This window comes from Coptis chinensis, chromosome 7, assembly GCF_015680905.1.
Source record: "Coptis chinensis isolate HL-2020 chromosome 7, ASM1568090v1, whole genome shotgun sequence".
Classification (NCBI taxonomy): Eukaryota; Viridiplantae; Streptophyta; class Magnoliopsida; order Ranunculales; family Ranunculaceae; genus Coptis; species Coptis chinensis.
The window spans coordinates 29,179,801-29,197,264 of NC_141462.1; the positions used below are offsets into that span (position 1 = coordinate 29,179,801).

Consider the following 17,464-nt stretch of genomic DNA (forward strand, 5'->3'; position numbering starts at 1 on the left):
CTTAACAATTTGTGAACCACTTGCCTAGTTGACGAAAAGATTATGCACTTGAATTAGATATATTTAAAGGCAAATAAGTTAGTGTTGAAATGTTTAATAGTAGATTTACCGATCTAAGTATAGCCTCCAATTCAGATGCTGGATGTTTAACCAGTTTTTCTGCTTCTTTTCCAAATATTGTCACAATTGAACGATTTGTGTGATCTTGAATGCGGGCTCGAATTTGATATCTAGCATTCAATGTCAATATAAATAATTGAAAGGGAAGTGAAGAAGTTATAATAAAATATAATAGTTTAACCTTGTAAATGGAGATGGTACAAACTCATTACAGGTGTTACACCAATAGTGATCATCTTTTTCCAAAAAAGATTTCTTTCCACAGCCAGCTTTAGGGTCTTTACATCTTTACGTCTTTATGTTTATATTTACTATCATAAAGAAATAACTGGAAAATTTACCTGATTATTGATTATCTTTCGAAGGGAGAAATCAATAGTTGATTGAGAATATGAAGAAAAAGATTGTTGTTGGTGCTAAAAATTGAGATCAAAATAGAGGAGTTTAATTTTTTGTTGGTTTTTTCATAAGGATTTAAAACATTTGGGTTTCAACTGGGTTTTAATTCCAATCTTAAAATGACACAATGGTATAGTACGTGAAAATGTACTTATAATTCGTAAGCAATATTCTGACCAAAAGACTCCCCAGTCCCTTTGATTAGCAGACGGACAATGACGACGATTTGTCCCTTGGCCACAGTCAGAGCGAGATAGAAATTCCTCTTATTGTGATCCCAACCGACATCTTTTTCATCCCAGTCTAGCACACCTTGAATGCTCTCACCATCATATTATATTCCCTTTCTAATATGATTGTTGTTTTATCAGGAATATCAATGATTTTAAATGGAATTGAATACCATGAAATGGTGTCTTGGAGACATCTTTCTTTTCTCTGCAGAAGATCGCAACGATCACACCCTTTAATATAATCATATTCTTCATCAGGCCATAAGATATTCTTCCCTCCCCTTGTTCTTGTTATATTGATATCAGGAACGAAGAAGACGAAAGAACGGTTTACTTTTTTTTTTATTTGGGAAACCATAAAATGGTGTCTCTGTCTCTATTTTCTTTGGACGTTGAGTTTTATAGTCATGGGAAATGATGTAAATTACCAATTTATCCTTTTCGTGGAGAGCAAAAAGAAAGTGGCTGTCCAACTTTCCGGTACCCTTAGGATAAAAAACTTTGGTGTAAAACCGAAAATACGAGAACTAATTGGAAAATCTGGTATCCGCTTTATATATAAGATAAGATAATTATTATAATTACCTTGTCCTTGTCTTTGTCTCGGTGGAGCTTGGTTGTAGTTGTTCGCTGGCCTAACATTTTGATTATTAAACCCTGGAGGTGTAAGTTGTTGATTATTTCTCCAACTGAAGTTGGGATTTTGTCTCCAAAGTGTGTTAGGTTCGCTATTAATGGAACAAACATTGTCTGGCTGTGCGGATGGTTGTTCATAGACGAGAGGACAATAAGAGTCGGGATGCTCAAGACTCAAACAGAAATTACATGGAATAGAGTTGACGTTCATGACAGGGGTAGGCTTTTGTTGAATAGAAATGGCTTCTACCTTTTTTGTGAGGGATTTGATTAGAGTTTTAAGCTCAGGATCAGGTTTAACCTCAAACATACTAGTAGCCTTAACTGTTGAAGAGTATTAACGGAGCGGGGGATATCTTTACCCCTCCCCCCCAGTTATTATTAAGCTTAGTTTGATCTTCTAAAAACCTATAAGCCTCTGAGGCTCCTTTACTAAGGAAACTACCCCCATTAATTATATCAAGAACCTCTTTATGATGATGTAAAAGCCCCTTGAAAAAGGCACGAACAAGCGTGTCTTTCACAAGGTTATGATGTGGACACTCTATGAGAAGATCAGTGAAACGATTCCAGGCATTTGAAAAGGATTCATGAGGATTTTGGCTGAAGAAATGAATCTTGTAAAACATTTCATCTGTCTTCAGTGGTGGGTAAAACTGTTCCATAAACAATTGAACAAGTTTGGCCCATGAGTCCATAGAATTAGGCACTTGGGTAGTTAACCAAGATACCGCCTTATCGGCTAGGGTGAAAGAAAACACCCTCAATTTAATTTGTTCCAAACCTACGGTAGGATGATGAAATGTGGTAAGAACTTGTTCTATCCTACATATATTGATAAGGCTTCTCATGGTCTAACCCATGAAAAACTAGTAACAAATTAAATATATTCGGGGGAATTCGAAAATCCCCCACTGGGTCTGCAAGAACGATGCATGACTTAGGGCTATCATTTAGGGCTTTGTAAAAATCAGAGAGAGGAGTCTTTGTTTCTTCATCAATTGATGCAGGTGTAGTGTGTGGTATTCTAGATAGGCATGTGCGTTGACGTTTACGATAAATCACGTTAGATGGTTTACTCTTACCGGACCTTAATCTCATGCAAGGCTAAGGCCAATATGAAAAAAAACACTAACAATAGTCAAAACAACCCTAATATACTAGAATGGAAACTCCTTTAACAAGATAGGCGAGGAGTGGAAGAAGGAGTACCTTAATGCCTCCTTGCTACGCGTTTGAATAGCGTCATGTCTACGCAATTTCAGTGTATTTAAGAAGTTGAAAACACTGAATAACTTGAACAAACAAAAGTTTGAACTAACCTATGAAAATCGGGTCAGATCAAAGGGGGGGCGGGTGCTTTGGAAACAGGCTTAGAAGCGCGTCGTGGCTCTCTTGCTTGACCGATTTCCAAGAACTGGAGGGAGGCACTTAAGAAGTTGAGTACTTTAGAGCCAGGCCAAAGGCAGTATTTCGAAAAAAATTATCTTCTAAACCAAACAAACACAGTTAGAACCAAACAAGGGTGGGTGGGTTTAAATGGGTTTTGGTAGGATCGAAAATACTAAAGGAAACGATTCTAAAAAAAACTAAGACGGCAACGGCGCCATTTGATAATACTAAAAACAATAGTTTTACCTACTCTTAACTAATTATGATATGAATAAGTAAAACTAACAAGGATTTATATTATTGATCAAAGATTCTACTCTCGGTTATCGTGAAATATGTGGAGTAGAGAATTCATTCCACTCCTAGTTGTTTAGACGTAAGTTTCACTAGTTCTAACAATTCTAACAAAACTAATAAGAGTAATAGATTGTAATTATACTAATAGGGCAATTGAATACTAAGATGTGAATATGGAGAAGGAATTAGGGGAATTTGATTCCACTTAGATGAATTCATAATATGCTAATGTTGATTATTGTAATCCTAATCAATAAAGATTAAGTATTTATCCCTAATCGTTGATGGCAATCTCTACCAACTAATAATTAGCATGTGAGGAAGTTTAACCCAATCTCATGGTGAATAAACTAACCTGCTAGAGTGAAACTCTTAAATATACAATAATTCTAACTAACACATCAAGTCATCATCCAAGCTTCATCAAACCCCTCTAATGAAGGTTTCGCTGAGATGCATCAGACTATTATTAATAAAGAAATAAGAAGAAGACATAATGAAGAATAATAACTTGGCTTTATTAATCTAATGGAAGAGAGTCTTAAGAATTGAGAATTATATTAAAAACGAAGTATTGAATAATTAACTAAGTCTATGAATTAATAACTAAGTAAAAACTAAGAGTCTATATCTAAGTCTAAGTATTAAAATCTAAGTTATTCTAGGTTATTCTAGGTTTTGTTAAGAGTTTGGCCTTAGTCCTCTTTATATATGAGAGGGCTAGGTCTACAATTTCGTGCATGGGCTTTGAAGCCATGTTTTGGGCCATGAAATTAAGCCTAAAACCTAATTACATATTTCTAAAAATGGATTCTTTGTTGGAAATTACTACAATAGCTTTTTCGTCTACTTCTGCTCCTCTTATTAGATCAAGGACTAGACCATTAGAAAGCCATTTCCGATTTGGTCATTTTGACATATAGTAGGCCCACTTTCGAGGTTTGAGTCCAAAAATACGGCCTGCGGAAGTTCTATTGACTTTTCTGCTCTATTTATGCCTGCGTTGACTTTGACTTTTCAACTTTGACTGGGATTTAGAAATGTTTTTTCTTCTTGAATCTTGGCCTTTAATCATAGAACTTCTTAGCAACCAACCCTTGCTCCTTTAACTCACAAAAGTGACATATTTCTTTACATATTTGACTTCAATGGCTGAAATATATAAACGTACGTAAACATTACTAACTCATATTTATTATACACATAATTAGTCTAAATGTAATATTATTAAGGGGTTAAAACTACATTTTTGGGCTCTTATCACCCACTCATAGTCGACTGTTGTTTCATACTGAAGCAGCACCTGACACACAGTGAAAGACTTCCACATTGAACTCACCCAAACAAACTATACGAAAGGCCACCGATACCTGTTAGTTTTGTTAGTAGCGTCTAACATGAAAACTATTGGAAAAGTATGAGCCAACTTAACACCTTCTGGATGGGCCCATAATAACCCCGTTATCTTCTCGGTACTCTCATCCTCTCTCAACTCCTCAAAATAATATTCTTTTGCTAACAACTCACGCAATCTCTGTAATTGTGTGAGACCGTTCATATCCAATCGCCTCACCTTCTGCCTTGCAGTGTAGACTTGGGATATACTAGATATGTTTTCATGATACTTATTCTTGATGGAATCCAAAATTTGTTTAGGCTTTATTCTACACTTACTCATCTCTGACAAGTACTCGAACTCTGGAACGTACGGTCAGACGAGTAGCAAATGTCCTTCAAGGGTCTTCACCAATACATGGTTGTGAATACCATTTCTAACTTCTATTTTTCAACTGTTGACAGTGCTGCATTGGAAAACACCTTTTAACTTAAATTGACATCCCGATTTCTTGGTTCCCGACTTTCTCTTGTTATCCCTCCCTTCGCCTTCCTTCTTGTGTGACCAATACACACCCGAGCACTTGCAAGCCAAATTCAATCTTGCTACTCGATTTCCCTTAGCATACTCCGACTTTTTAATTACCACAACCACATTAACTTGTTTTCCTCTAGCGGTTGCCCACCAATTGCCTCGCTACGTGTATGAAAGACCTAAACACATAAAAAAAACAACAACTATTATTAATACACTAATAAAATTACATTTAGAAAATTAAAAAAAAAAAATCAATGCATACTCCATCATACCTCTTCCATAGTAAATATTCCTATTGTATCACTTAAAATCGGTTGACAATCCACGTCATTCGAGTTTGCAGAAGATCGGTTCTCGGATAGTGGCAAAGGATCCTAGATATAGAATAAAACAAGAGTCTAAAACAATTTGTGTAATGAAGGATTTCAAAGTCACTAAAAAAATGAACTTCTCACTAAATTTAGTCCAAACGACTCAGCCACATCTGCCAATAGGGTTCATAAACGACCCAGTCATGTAGTTCCATAAAGGGTCCAAAAGACCAAGCCATGTTGATTGCTAAAGTCCCCAAGCAACCCAGAGGTGTTGTTTGGACTTGGGTTCTAAATGTTGTTAATTCATCCATTCAAGTGTTCTGCATTCATTCAATCAATCAAGTGTTTTGCATTCATTCTAATCAATGCTCTCTTGTAGATTCATTCATTCATTCAATCAATCAAGTGTTTTGTATTCATTATAATCAAGTGTTACCTCATTATTTAGGTTTCTTTGTCTTTGTCGTCGATGATTTCTCGGCAACTCATTTGCTCGACTAGTCGCATCTTTTATTTCTTCAACCTCTTCACCTTCACCTTCAACATTTTTTACCACTTCTTCACTTTCTATTGGTTGTTCTCCACCTTCAACATTTTTTCTATTTTCTCCTTCTCTAATTTGTTGTTGCACCTCAAACATTACCTCAAATGCTTCTTCTTCATCTTCGTATTCCATTTAGGATTTTGATTGGTTTTGATTGAGTATGAAAATAGTAAGAAGTAAATGAGAAACTTGAGTATTTGATTAAGTATTAAAAAAAATGAGTAAGAAGTAAATGAGAAACTTGAGTATTTTATGTAGAGATATTTGAAATTTTGATATATTTAGAATAATTTAGTGAAATATGTTTGTAAACCCTAAACTCTAAACCCCAAACTAGTTTATTATTCACAATTGAAAAAAAAAAATAGAAAATAACAAGTTTGGATATAAAATAAATTATTATTTTAGATTTGGATAATTGAGTGAAATATATTTGGAATTAAATTTTTTTTATGTCGGTACGAAATTTGTAAACCCTAAACCCCAAACCCCCAAACTAGTTTATGATTCACAATTTGAAAAAGAAAATGGAAAATAACAAGTTTAGATATAAAACAAATTATTATTTCGAATAATTAAGTGAAATATGTTGGTACGAAATTTGTAAACCCTAAACCCCCAAACTAGTTTATGATTCACAATTTAAAAAAGAAAATAAAAAATAAAAAATAATAAGTTTAGATATAAAACAAATTATTATTTTGAATAATTAAGTAAAATATGTTGGTACGAAATTTGTAAACCTTGAACCATAAACCCCAAACTAGTTTATGATTCACAATTGAAAAAAAAAATGAAAAAATAACAAGTTTAGATATAAAACAAATTATTATTTTAGATTTTGGTATATTTGATTATATTATTTTAGATTTTGGCATGTTTGATTACATGTTTTAACTTAGTTATATAAATACTATGTCATAACATATAAAGAGTGCAGAGTGCATGTAATTGTGTTGGTGCAACTAATTGTGTTGTTCCTAACCCAAATTTTTAAATCAGATTTCAATTTTGCTAATTCAATTGGGATGTGTTGATAATTGATCATTACTAATTTCAATTTTGCAGATCATTGTTTAAATAAATTATTGTACAATTATGATCGATTAATGATTTTGTATTATAAGAAAAGTGTTCGGTGTTTATGTATAAGAAAAGTGTAATTGGTATTTATACAATCAATTTTTATTGGTTAATTGTAGCGCCCCAATTTTCCATACAATTGAATATTCAGATAAAATAGCTCAATCCAAATATTCAATCATCTAATAAACCAAGACATGAGCAGTTTTGACTCACATGAGTCCAACTAGAACTAAAATATAAAACACCCCTTTGAACATCGCATTCAAAGAAATTTTGACAGAGTTTCCTTTGTATTTCCAACATTTCATAAATTTACAACCTGTCTTAACATGAAAATCAAATAATATACTTCCATTTAATATATTAAAACCTCAGTCGTAAACCCAACTACTAAAAGATATTGATTCGTGGCACCTGCTACTTAACCATCTCGACAAATGCCAGTTAAATCAAGTAGCTGCAGCGCCCCAAAACCAATCTCTTACTCTAGATCGGCCTTTCACACTTGGAACACTCATCAACGTCATAATTTCTACCTAATGGATGCATTCTAATATGGATTCATTCTTAAAGACATTAAAGAAATAATAATTTATTACAACACGCTCTTAGAAGGAATAAATTTGAAATTAAAATAAATAGGTAAAGGAACCGTTGTATTACTCAGAGTGCGCTTCATTCACGTTAAATTGTTCTTAACTTGCCCGTACGCTTTTTCTTCTTATGGGAGCACCTGTTCATCCCTTTAGCTGCTTAATATCACTTACCGTTTCCTTATTAAATCCTCGTAAGTGCATCGGTTAACATAATCTCAAGAAAAACGTTAGCATTCAATATATCCATGCATAACACGTACAATTATATATTTCTCATGCCCAACTTCAACAGCGATAAAAGAATATTAAACATTTGATTTCCTTTCTCAAAGGGGTAGGGGTTTTCCTATGGAAGCGACTGAGCTGGGTGGCTGCCTACATACCCATTTAAGGATCAAGCCAATCATAGTTCTCCTATTGGGGTAAGGATCTATGGGAATGAATTTAGTCATTCCGATGAGAAAGGCGGTATGGGTTCCTCACTCATGTTCTAATTAGGTAACGTTCCTGTAGAGAAAAAAGGAGTTTTTTTTTTTTCTCTCGTATAAGGCGCGCCCGCGCTTATGTATGCCTAGACAAGGACGCGTCAGCGCTCCTCTCTTGGCAAACGAACAGTACGTTAGGCGCGCACGTGCTCAAACTTTGCCTGGCCAAGAGCGCACCCGTGCTACACCGTTTTTCAGCATGAATTCGACTGTTTTCGAAAGTTTTCAGAAACAGTATAAATATAAGTTTTTTCTGTAAAAGCAAAACCTAACCAAAAGAAAGAAAGAGAGAAATTGTAAGAGAGAAATTCTTAGTGAGTTGAGTGTTCATTCTTTGTGAGTGAATTGAGAGCTCTTGTAATCTGTTACTCTGGACATCTAGTAAAGCTTGGAACTCGTCAATGTGGACGTAGGCAAATTGCCGAACCATGATATATCCTTCTCTTGTGGTTGGTTCTCTTTTGCATTATTATCTTTACTTTATATGCTTGTTAAATTGTTAATGAGAAGCGTTGAGATAGTACTTGGAGGGTGTTGAAGTCTTGTCTAGAGAGAATGATCAATCTTTGTGTAGGGTTGATCTATTTGTAGTAGATAGCATAGTTTCCGTTGTTAGTTATTCACAACAATTGGTATCAGAGCGGGGTATACGACCTAGGATTTTGAGTTTTAGTAAAGAACCATAGTGCTTAAAATTTGCGTAGGCAAGGTGTTCGATAAAATTCTTTAGTAAGATTTTTTTTTTTTGGTTATTGTGTGTGACTTGAAAAAAGGCTCCCAAAATGTCAAATGCTAGATTTAAAGTAGAGAAGTTTGATAAATAAGCAAAAGAAAAGACGACGAGGGTGATATCGAATGAGATGACTTCCACAAGCAAGTGGAAGGATAGTTCGAAGAAGCCTTTAAAACATGTACGGTGCTATAATTGCAAAGAAAAGGGGCATTATCTATATGATTGCCCTAGCCCTAAAAAGAGTAACAAGATGAGTGGTAAGTTTGAGAATGAAGATGTTAGTGAAACAAGTCTTGCTTCCGGCTTCGATGGGGATGATGTAAGTCTATCGATGTCTACACAAGACGACCACATGACCAAAAAGTGGATTCTTGATTTCGGGTGTTCCTACCACATATGTCCAAATAGGAAGTGGTTTGCTACCTATGAGAACTTGAATGGAGGTTCTATTTTGATGAGCAATGATGTTGCTTGTAAGACGGTTGGGATTGGAACTATACGAGTCAAGATGCATGATGGTGTGGTGAGGACTTTAACCGATGTGAGGCATGTTCCCGAGTTAAAGAAGAACCTCATTTCTCTTGGTACCTTGGATTCCAAATGCCACAAGTTTGTTGGAAATGGTGGAGTCCTAAAGATCCTTAGTGGCTCTTTAGTCATTATGAAGGGTCAAAGACATGGAAACTTGTATACTTTGTTGGGTAGTACAGTGATAGGCGATATAGCAGTGGATATATGTGGTGATGATTCTGAGTGCACAAAATTGTGGCATATGCGCCTTGGACATATGAGCTAAAAGGGATTGTTTGAGTTGTGCAAGCGAGGGCTACTGAAAGACTTGGAGAAACCAAGAATGGAATTCTGCAAGCTTTGTGTCTATGGCAAGCAGTGCAGAGTCAAGTTCGATACAAAGTCAAGTTCGGTACAAACAAGCACAAGACAAAAGGCATCCTGGATTATGTGCATACAGATATTTGGGGACCTTTTAGAGTGGCTTCTAAGGGAGGTAACCGGTAGTATGTCTCTTTTATCGATGATTATACACACTATGTGTGGGTATATAACTTGAAGTCCAAGGATGAAGTTTTCGAGACATTTAAAAAGTGGAAGGCAATAGTTGAGAATCGCACAGATAGGAAAGTGAAGACTCTACGGTCTGACAATGGTACTGAGTATACCTATGGGCCTTTCCAAGAGTTTTGTGCACAACAGGGAATTGCTAGACACTGGACAGTGAGGGGCACGCCATAGCAGAATGAGTTAGTAAAAAAAATGAATCGCACGTTGCTTGAGAAAGCTAGATGTTTGCTTTCCAATGCCAATCTTAGCAAAGAGTTCTGGGTAGATGCAGTGGCCATGGCGTGTTACTTGTATAATAAATCACCAGTTCCGGCAATAGACTGCAAGACACCTTATGAGGTGTGGACATGGAAACCAACTGATTATGGTACTTTGTGCATGTTTGGATCTAGTGCTTACTACCATATGAAGGATAGTAAGCTTGATTCTAAAGCTAAGAAAGCTATATTCTTGGGCTATGCAAAAGGAGGAAAGGGATACGGATTATGGTGTTTTGAGAACCACAAGTTCCTGGTCAGCAGTGAGGTTCCTTTGATGAGACTTCGGTGCTACATTTTAGCAAGTCGGAGAAGGCTAGAAATAGTGGTGATTCTATAAAATCTCAAATGATTGAGATAGAAGTGTCTGAGGATGCTAAAGAGAGTGAGGTTCTTAATGAAAGAACTATTCAACAAGAAGTAGAGCTACAACAACCTAAGCAGCAAGCTTTGGCTAGATCAAAGCCAAAGAGAAGTATGAAACAAGTTACGAAGTATGGGCATGGTAAGCTAGTGAAGCATTATGGTCAACCGGACTCGGTTGCCTACGCACTAAATATCGAAGGTGATGAACCAAACGACTTCGAAAAAGTTGTTAGAGATGGTCATTGCAAAGATTGGTCGGTGGATATGCATGAAATGGTGGAAGCTCGTGACAAGTTTTGTACTTGGGAATTTGTTTCATTGCCTATGGGCAAAAGGGCTTTGGGTTGTAGAAGGTTCTCTATGGAGTTGAGTTCCAACATTGGTTGGAGGTTCTCCACAAATGGTGGAGGCTCATGCATTGTTGATTGATGCCTTTCGTAGGCATGGCCTTTCGTGGGCGTGATTGCTCTTTGTGAGCATGACTCTCTGTGAAGATAGCTCTTTGTGGGCATGACGTGCTCTTCGTGGGCATGACTCTCTGTGGGTGGCTCTTCGTGAGCAAGACACTCTTTGTGGGTGGCTCTTCGCAGGCATAGCCTTTTGTGGGCATGGCCCTTCGGGGCAGTTACAGTGAGTTTTGGGGACTAATACTTCTTGATGGATGTGTTCGACTCGGTTTTATGTGTTAAAATCTCACCGAGGTGGAGAATGTGGAGAAAAAAGGAGTTTTTTTTCTTTCTCTCGTATAAGGCGCGCCCGCGCTTATGTATGCCTGGACAAGGGCACGCCCGCACTCCTCTCTTGGCAAATGAACAATATGTTAGGCGCGCACGCACTTAGACTTTGCCTGGCCAAGGGCGCGCCCACGCTACACCATTTTTCAGCACGAAATCGACTGTTTTTGGAAGTTTTCAGAATCAGTATAAATATAAGTTTTTTCTGTAAAAACAGAACCTAACCAAAAGAAATAAAGAGAAAGATTGTAAGAGAGAAATTCTTAGTGAGTTAAGTGTTCATTCTTTGTGAGTGAATTGAGAACTCTTGTAATCTGTTACTCTGGACATCTAGTAAAGCATGGAACTCGCCAGTGTGGACGTAGGCAAGTTGCTGAATTACGACATATCCTTGTCTTGTGGTTGATTCTCTTTTGCATTATTATCTTTACTTTATATGCTTGTTAAATTGTTAATGAGAAGCGTTGGGATAGTACTTGGAGGGTGTTGAAGTCTTGTCTAGAGAGTAGGATCAATCCTTGTGTAGGGTTGATCTATTTGTAGTGGATAACATAGTTTCCGCTGTTAGTTATTCACAACAGTTTCCTAATTAACTGATTATCAACCTTGAATCAGTATTCTACCTAGCATGTCACTTCACTTCTACTTATTCGAGGTTTTTCCCGAATCTCAAGCAAATGAACAACCACACAAAATATTATATATATATATATATATATATATATATATATATATATAGGTTCTATTTACAACACTTTTTATACAATGTTTTATACAATACATCCTACCGAACCCTTTAAGATGATTTAATGGCTAAGTTTTTGTGGATAAGATGTTCTCACTATGGATATGACCTCAACAAAATATCGGGTCCTTTGAACATTTCTAAGTTTGTTAAAAAAGAGTTACAAAATTTATATTTATGGACCGTTGATGAAAATTCATAGATTGAGAGCAATTTTTCTCATGGTTAGGAGTTTTCAAATGAGTTGAATTTTTGTGGAGATGATCTCCATGGTGTGAAGATCATATCTACAAGGAATCAAGGCTTAATTCATATTTTCAAGGAGTATTGTATAAAACATTGTATAAAAAGTGTTGTAAACGGAACCTATATATATATATATATATATATATATATATATATATATATATATATATATATATATATACTCCACCTAGACAATATATATATATATATATATACTCCACCTATATATATTGTCTAGGTGGAGTATATATATATATACTCCACCTAGACAAAAGAAGTGTTTAGCGTAGGTGAAACCTATGATAATTGCATGGCATTAATATACATATGTCAACACTATTATAACGAACAAATTTAATTACGCTAGAAAAATAACCATAAGTTAATAGAAATATGTAGGAATATATTAAAGCTTAATGCAGCTTGACAATAGCCCGCAGTGATTTAACATGGTCTGTAGCGGTGTGGTTTGTGGCCTGTAACAAAATTTAAGAACTAACATACCCTTAGCCATAAAGCCAAAGTCCATAATAAATTAAATTTCGTTCATATATGAGATTAGTGCATTTTTTTTCTCTCAAAATTCATACTAATAGTTAGAGCCAAAGGATATAATAAGTACCTGAATAAGCATATTAATTAAAAGATTGAATATAAGTAAATGACAAAGAAATTAATAAGGGAAGGAAAGTGACGACCTTATCTTTCCTTTTCTCTATTCATTTCTGTCCAAGCTTAGCTAAATCTCAAAACATCAATCACCAAATTTCCCTGCAGCTGGATCGCATAGAATTTTGGCTAAAATAGCAAAAAAAGAAAGAAAGCTCGTTCCTTTTCAACCATCTTCGATTCAAGCGATGGCATCCTCTTCAATTTCTTATTCTCACAAATCCCCTAGTAAAAAGCTCAGTCCTTTGATTATAACTGAAGCAACTAGCACCGAAATTAATTTAAGTTGTGGATTAAACACCGAATGGTGGCGGCGGAAAAAGTTTTGATTAAGCTGAGAGAGAGAGAGAGAGAGAGAGACGGATTTCGAGGGGATCAAAACCGAGTGATATTACTTGGAAGCCCCCCACAGAGAGAAGAGTGTGATCCGTTTTCTTTTCTCCCCTTTTCTAATAGAACTAACCTTCTAATATCTCCCACCGACCTAATAATATACGAAGCCCAAAACAGTTCTAAGCCCACATAATTTACAGTAGTAATATAAATAAAGGCCCAAAATACAATAGGCCCAACATAAAATTAACCATCAATGAAAAACCCATATCAACTAATCAAGCCCGCCAAATGATAAATGTTACACCACGCCATATATCTAGTAATTAACCGGTTCCATTTTAATGGTAACAACAATAAATTTGCATTAACTTTGGAATTTACCGCGTCAAACACCCATACCAAAAATTATAATTACTAGAATACTTAAATAAAACAGATACCAACACTCGTCACCCACATCAGTCTACACCAATTATTCTATAGTAGCACTGAACTAACACGTAAAATGACCGGATTGTCCTTAGGTAAAATTCCAGGTCATTACATTAATCGAGCTAATCATTAGTTAATCAGGAATTTCCTTGGTGTAGAATTTCTCAATTATTTTAGTCCAAACGACTCCCCCAGGTTGCCCCATAAAAGCCCTAAATGACCCAGCCATACCGCTTGCATGTAATACCAAATGATATGTTCAAGCCGTTTGAGTGTACACTCAAATGTTATGGTGGTACCGTTTGAGTGTACACTCAAACAACACAATCAGACTGTTCCATGGAGATTCCAGGAGCCAATTCTCAAACGACAAGCTCAGACCACGTGGATGTACACTAGAACGACATGATGGTATCATTTGAGTGTATACTCAAATGACATGGTGAGACCGTTTGAGTGTACACTCAAACGACCCGAAAGTTTCATTATGGCGAGATCGGTTGAATTGGTTATTGGGCCTAGGCTTTGATGGCAAACTTATAAAATTTCTTTTTTTTTGGGGTTGTCAAATCCAATTTGATGAGTGCCCAATTAAACTACCCAAAATAATCCGGCCAACATTGCACTTTCCTGAAAATGGTAAAGGACCGAAAGCACGAAGAGAAATATTGCAGTCACAATCTCGTAAAGTATACAGCAAACACTCCACATATCGCATGGATAGCTTCATCCAAGAACCATATTACTAGTGATAAGAGCAAGTCTAATGGGGGGCTATATGGGCTGCTAAAGGCAAATATAGCACCCCAATCACAAAAATGTCATTCCAATGGAGCTGCTAAAAGGGCCTTAAATTTAGAAAGAGTAAAAAACCCAGCCAAAGTTAAGACCTTCGCTAGCAGCTGCCATAATAAGTTCTGGGAGACGGACGACATAGTTTCTGCCGTCTCTTGGTTATTTATGTACAGATGGCATAAACTATGTCGTCTGTCTCCCATTTTAATTAAATGGACGGACGACAGACACTCAACACGATTTAGACTTAGCCAAATTCAACCAATTTTTCACTCACATGCATTTACTTGTCATTAAAGCCTCAACCCTCAACTCCTCAACCATCAACTCTTCAACCACCAACCTCATTTTTTGTGTCAACTTTATAGACCACAAATTTCTCAACTTTGCCTTCACTAACACTTTTTGCATTACTATTCTCAGCTTTACAACTTTTCTTCTCACATTCATTCTCAACTTTGCAACTTTTCTTCTCACATTTAAAATGGCTTCTTCTTCTCACTATGTTGAATCAAGCTCCTCATCTGAAGATGAGAACATGATGAATGATGATGAGAACATGTTCGTACCTATTTTCTTGTTGTTGTAAGACATGCATAGAGCTACTCGTGATCATCGAGGCTCGGTCCCCAATAGAAAGTACATTTATCGTGATCGAATTGACGCTCACAATAGGATTATGAGGGATTATTTCATGCAATACCTGAAGTATCCTCTTGATATCTTCTGTAGGAGGTTTAGGATGCACCGCCATCTCTTCCTCCGAATCTTAAAAGTCATCTCTAACCATGACAAGTACTTCACATACAAGGTTGATGGCATTAGAAAGCCATGTTTGACGGGTATGCAAAAGGTAATTGCTTGCATTTGTTTGCTTGCATATGGTTGTGGTGCGGATGCGTGGGATGAATATGTTCAAATCGCAAAGAGCACCTTTTTCGAAGCTTGAGGTATTTTTGTGATGCCATGTTGGCGGTCTTCGAGGAAGAATATTTGAGGGCTCCAAATGAAGAAGACATTCAACGTCTACTTGCACAAGGTGAAAATTGTGGCTTTCTGGGTATGCTTGGAAGTTTGGATTGTATGCATTGACAATGGGAAATATGTCCTACGACATGGCAAGGTACACATGTAGGACATAAGAAGAAACCTACAATCATTTTGGAAGTCGTTGCCGATCAAAACTTGTAGATTTGGCACGCTTTTTTGGTATGGCAGGTTCAAATAATGATGTCAACATGCTTCAACGTTCTCACCTCTTTGACAATCTTATGTGTGGTGATGTTCCTCGTTGCAATTACACCGTGAATGGTCGCCAATCCAAAATGGGTTACTATCTAGCCGATGAGATTTATCCTAAATGGGCTACACTTGTACAAACAATCCCTCACACAACAACTCAAATAGAGGGATTCTTTGCTAAGATGGAAAAAGCGTGTCGCAAAGATGTAGAGCGTGCATTTGGTGTCTTACAAACTAGATGGGGATAATCAAGAGGCCAATGCGAATGTGGAGTAGGGATGACATTAATCGGATAATAAAGACGTGTATAATTTTACATAATATGATTGTCGAGGATGAACGAGAGATTGATATCGAAGATTGGCAAATTGACATGGATTGGGAGCCACCAGTTGCATTGCATGTTGTCGGGAATCGAAATGAGGAAATTGCAAGAAGACTCAACACACTTTGTCACATTCAAAGTAGAGAAACTAATGTTCAACTAAGAGTTGACCTCATCAATCACTTTTGGCAATTTCGTGTGGATCAAGGAATGTAGTATGAGTATTCCTATGTTTGTAGTTTGAGTATTATCTATGTTTGTTCTATAGTTTAAGTATTATCTATGTTTGACTTTATATATGTTGTTTCAAGACAATTCAAATTAAAATTAAAATTACAATATTGGAAATGAACTAACAACAATGGAAATAAAATAACTAAAACAACATGGAAATGAACAATTACGACAGCAGTGATAGTGGGAGAGTTTGGTTATCATGGGATCCTGGAATAATTTCGTTGGTGAAAATAATGGAAACTGACTAGCTTATTCACTGTAAATTGGAGTTACTACCTATAATGAAATTGTTTTTCTTTACAGTTGTCTACGCTAGTAACTCAAGTACAGATAGACTGAGATTATAGAGTGATATATACAATATTTACACAGGGCTCCAAGGTGAATGGTGTGTGGTAGGGGACTTCAATAATGTTCTGTATTCTTTTGAAAGAATTGGGGGCGAGGCTGTGCATCCTAGGGTGACTACCCCTTTTTCTGATTGTCTTGTTCATGATGAACTTTATGATTTGAAAGCTTCTGGGTGGTTCTATACATGGACCAACTTTGCCCGAAAGTGGTTTAAAATCGACAGATGCATGGTCAACAGTAGCTGGAGCGCTACATTCTCATCCTCTTATGCTGAATTCCTTCCTCCTGGAATCTTTGATCATTCCCCAATAATCGTCTCTATTATAACTAAAGTTTCTGCTAGTCTTCCATTCAGGTTCAGTAATTTATGGATTCTTCATCCGAAATTCTTGGCTATGTTTCTGACCTGATGGAATGTATTAGTGTATGGCAATCCCATGTACAAACTTACCCAGAAGTTGAAGCTACTGAAGAGCAAACTAAAGGGCTGGGCCAAATTTTATTGCTCTTACTTATTTAAGCAGACAGAGGCAGCAAGGAAAGAACTCAAAAGCATACATAAGGCCCAGCAAAGTAATCCCATGGATGTTCCTTTACGTTCAAGGGAAAAAGAAGCCAGAACTACTCTCTGTCGGCTTATGATTATGGAAGGGGAGGATCTCAGGCATAGAACCAAATATGATTGGATGAAATTTGGGGATAAATGCACTGAGTTTTTTCATAATATTCTCAAGGAGAGAAAGAGCAGAAATCTAATCTGGGTATTACAAGATGCTGGTGGAGTTCGAAGGGAAGGTCAGGAGGAAGTTTCAGAAGCCTTTGTTGATTATTACAAGGGGTTGTTGGGACAACCTTCACCAGCTAGCTGTGAAACTGAATTTCTTGAGAGTCCATTTTCGAGAGTCCTCACAATATATGAGGTTGATTCTATGGTCCAAGAT

The 17,464-nt window shown here is 36.4% G+C and overlaps 2 protein-coding genes across 2 annotated transcripts; both read left to right on the plus strand.

Moving 5' to 3' along the window:
* Positions 1-9,980: 9,980 nt before the first annotated feature.
* On the plus strand, positions 9,981-10,840 carry LOC147487009 (uncharacterized). The gene is made up of 2 exons (XM_086573914.1): positions 9,981-10,276; positions 10,348-10,840. The coding sequence occupies exons 1-2, from the start codon at positions 9,981-9,983 to the stop codon at positions 10,838-10,840; spliced, it is 789 nt and encodes a 262-aa protein (XP_086430040.1).
* A 4,012-nt stretch (positions 10,841-14,852) lies between these two features.
* LOC147487010 (uncharacterized) lies at positions 14,853-15,858 on the plus strand. The gene is made up of 4 exons (XM_086573915.1): positions 14,853-14,929; positions 15,101-15,221; positions 15,353-15,428; positions 15,587-15,858. The coding sequence occupies exons 1-4, from the start codon at positions 14,853-14,855 to the stop codon at positions 15,856-15,858; spliced, it is 546 nt and encodes a 181-aa protein (XP_086430041.1).
* The last annotated feature ends 1,606 nt before the right edge of the window (positions 15,859-17,464 follow it).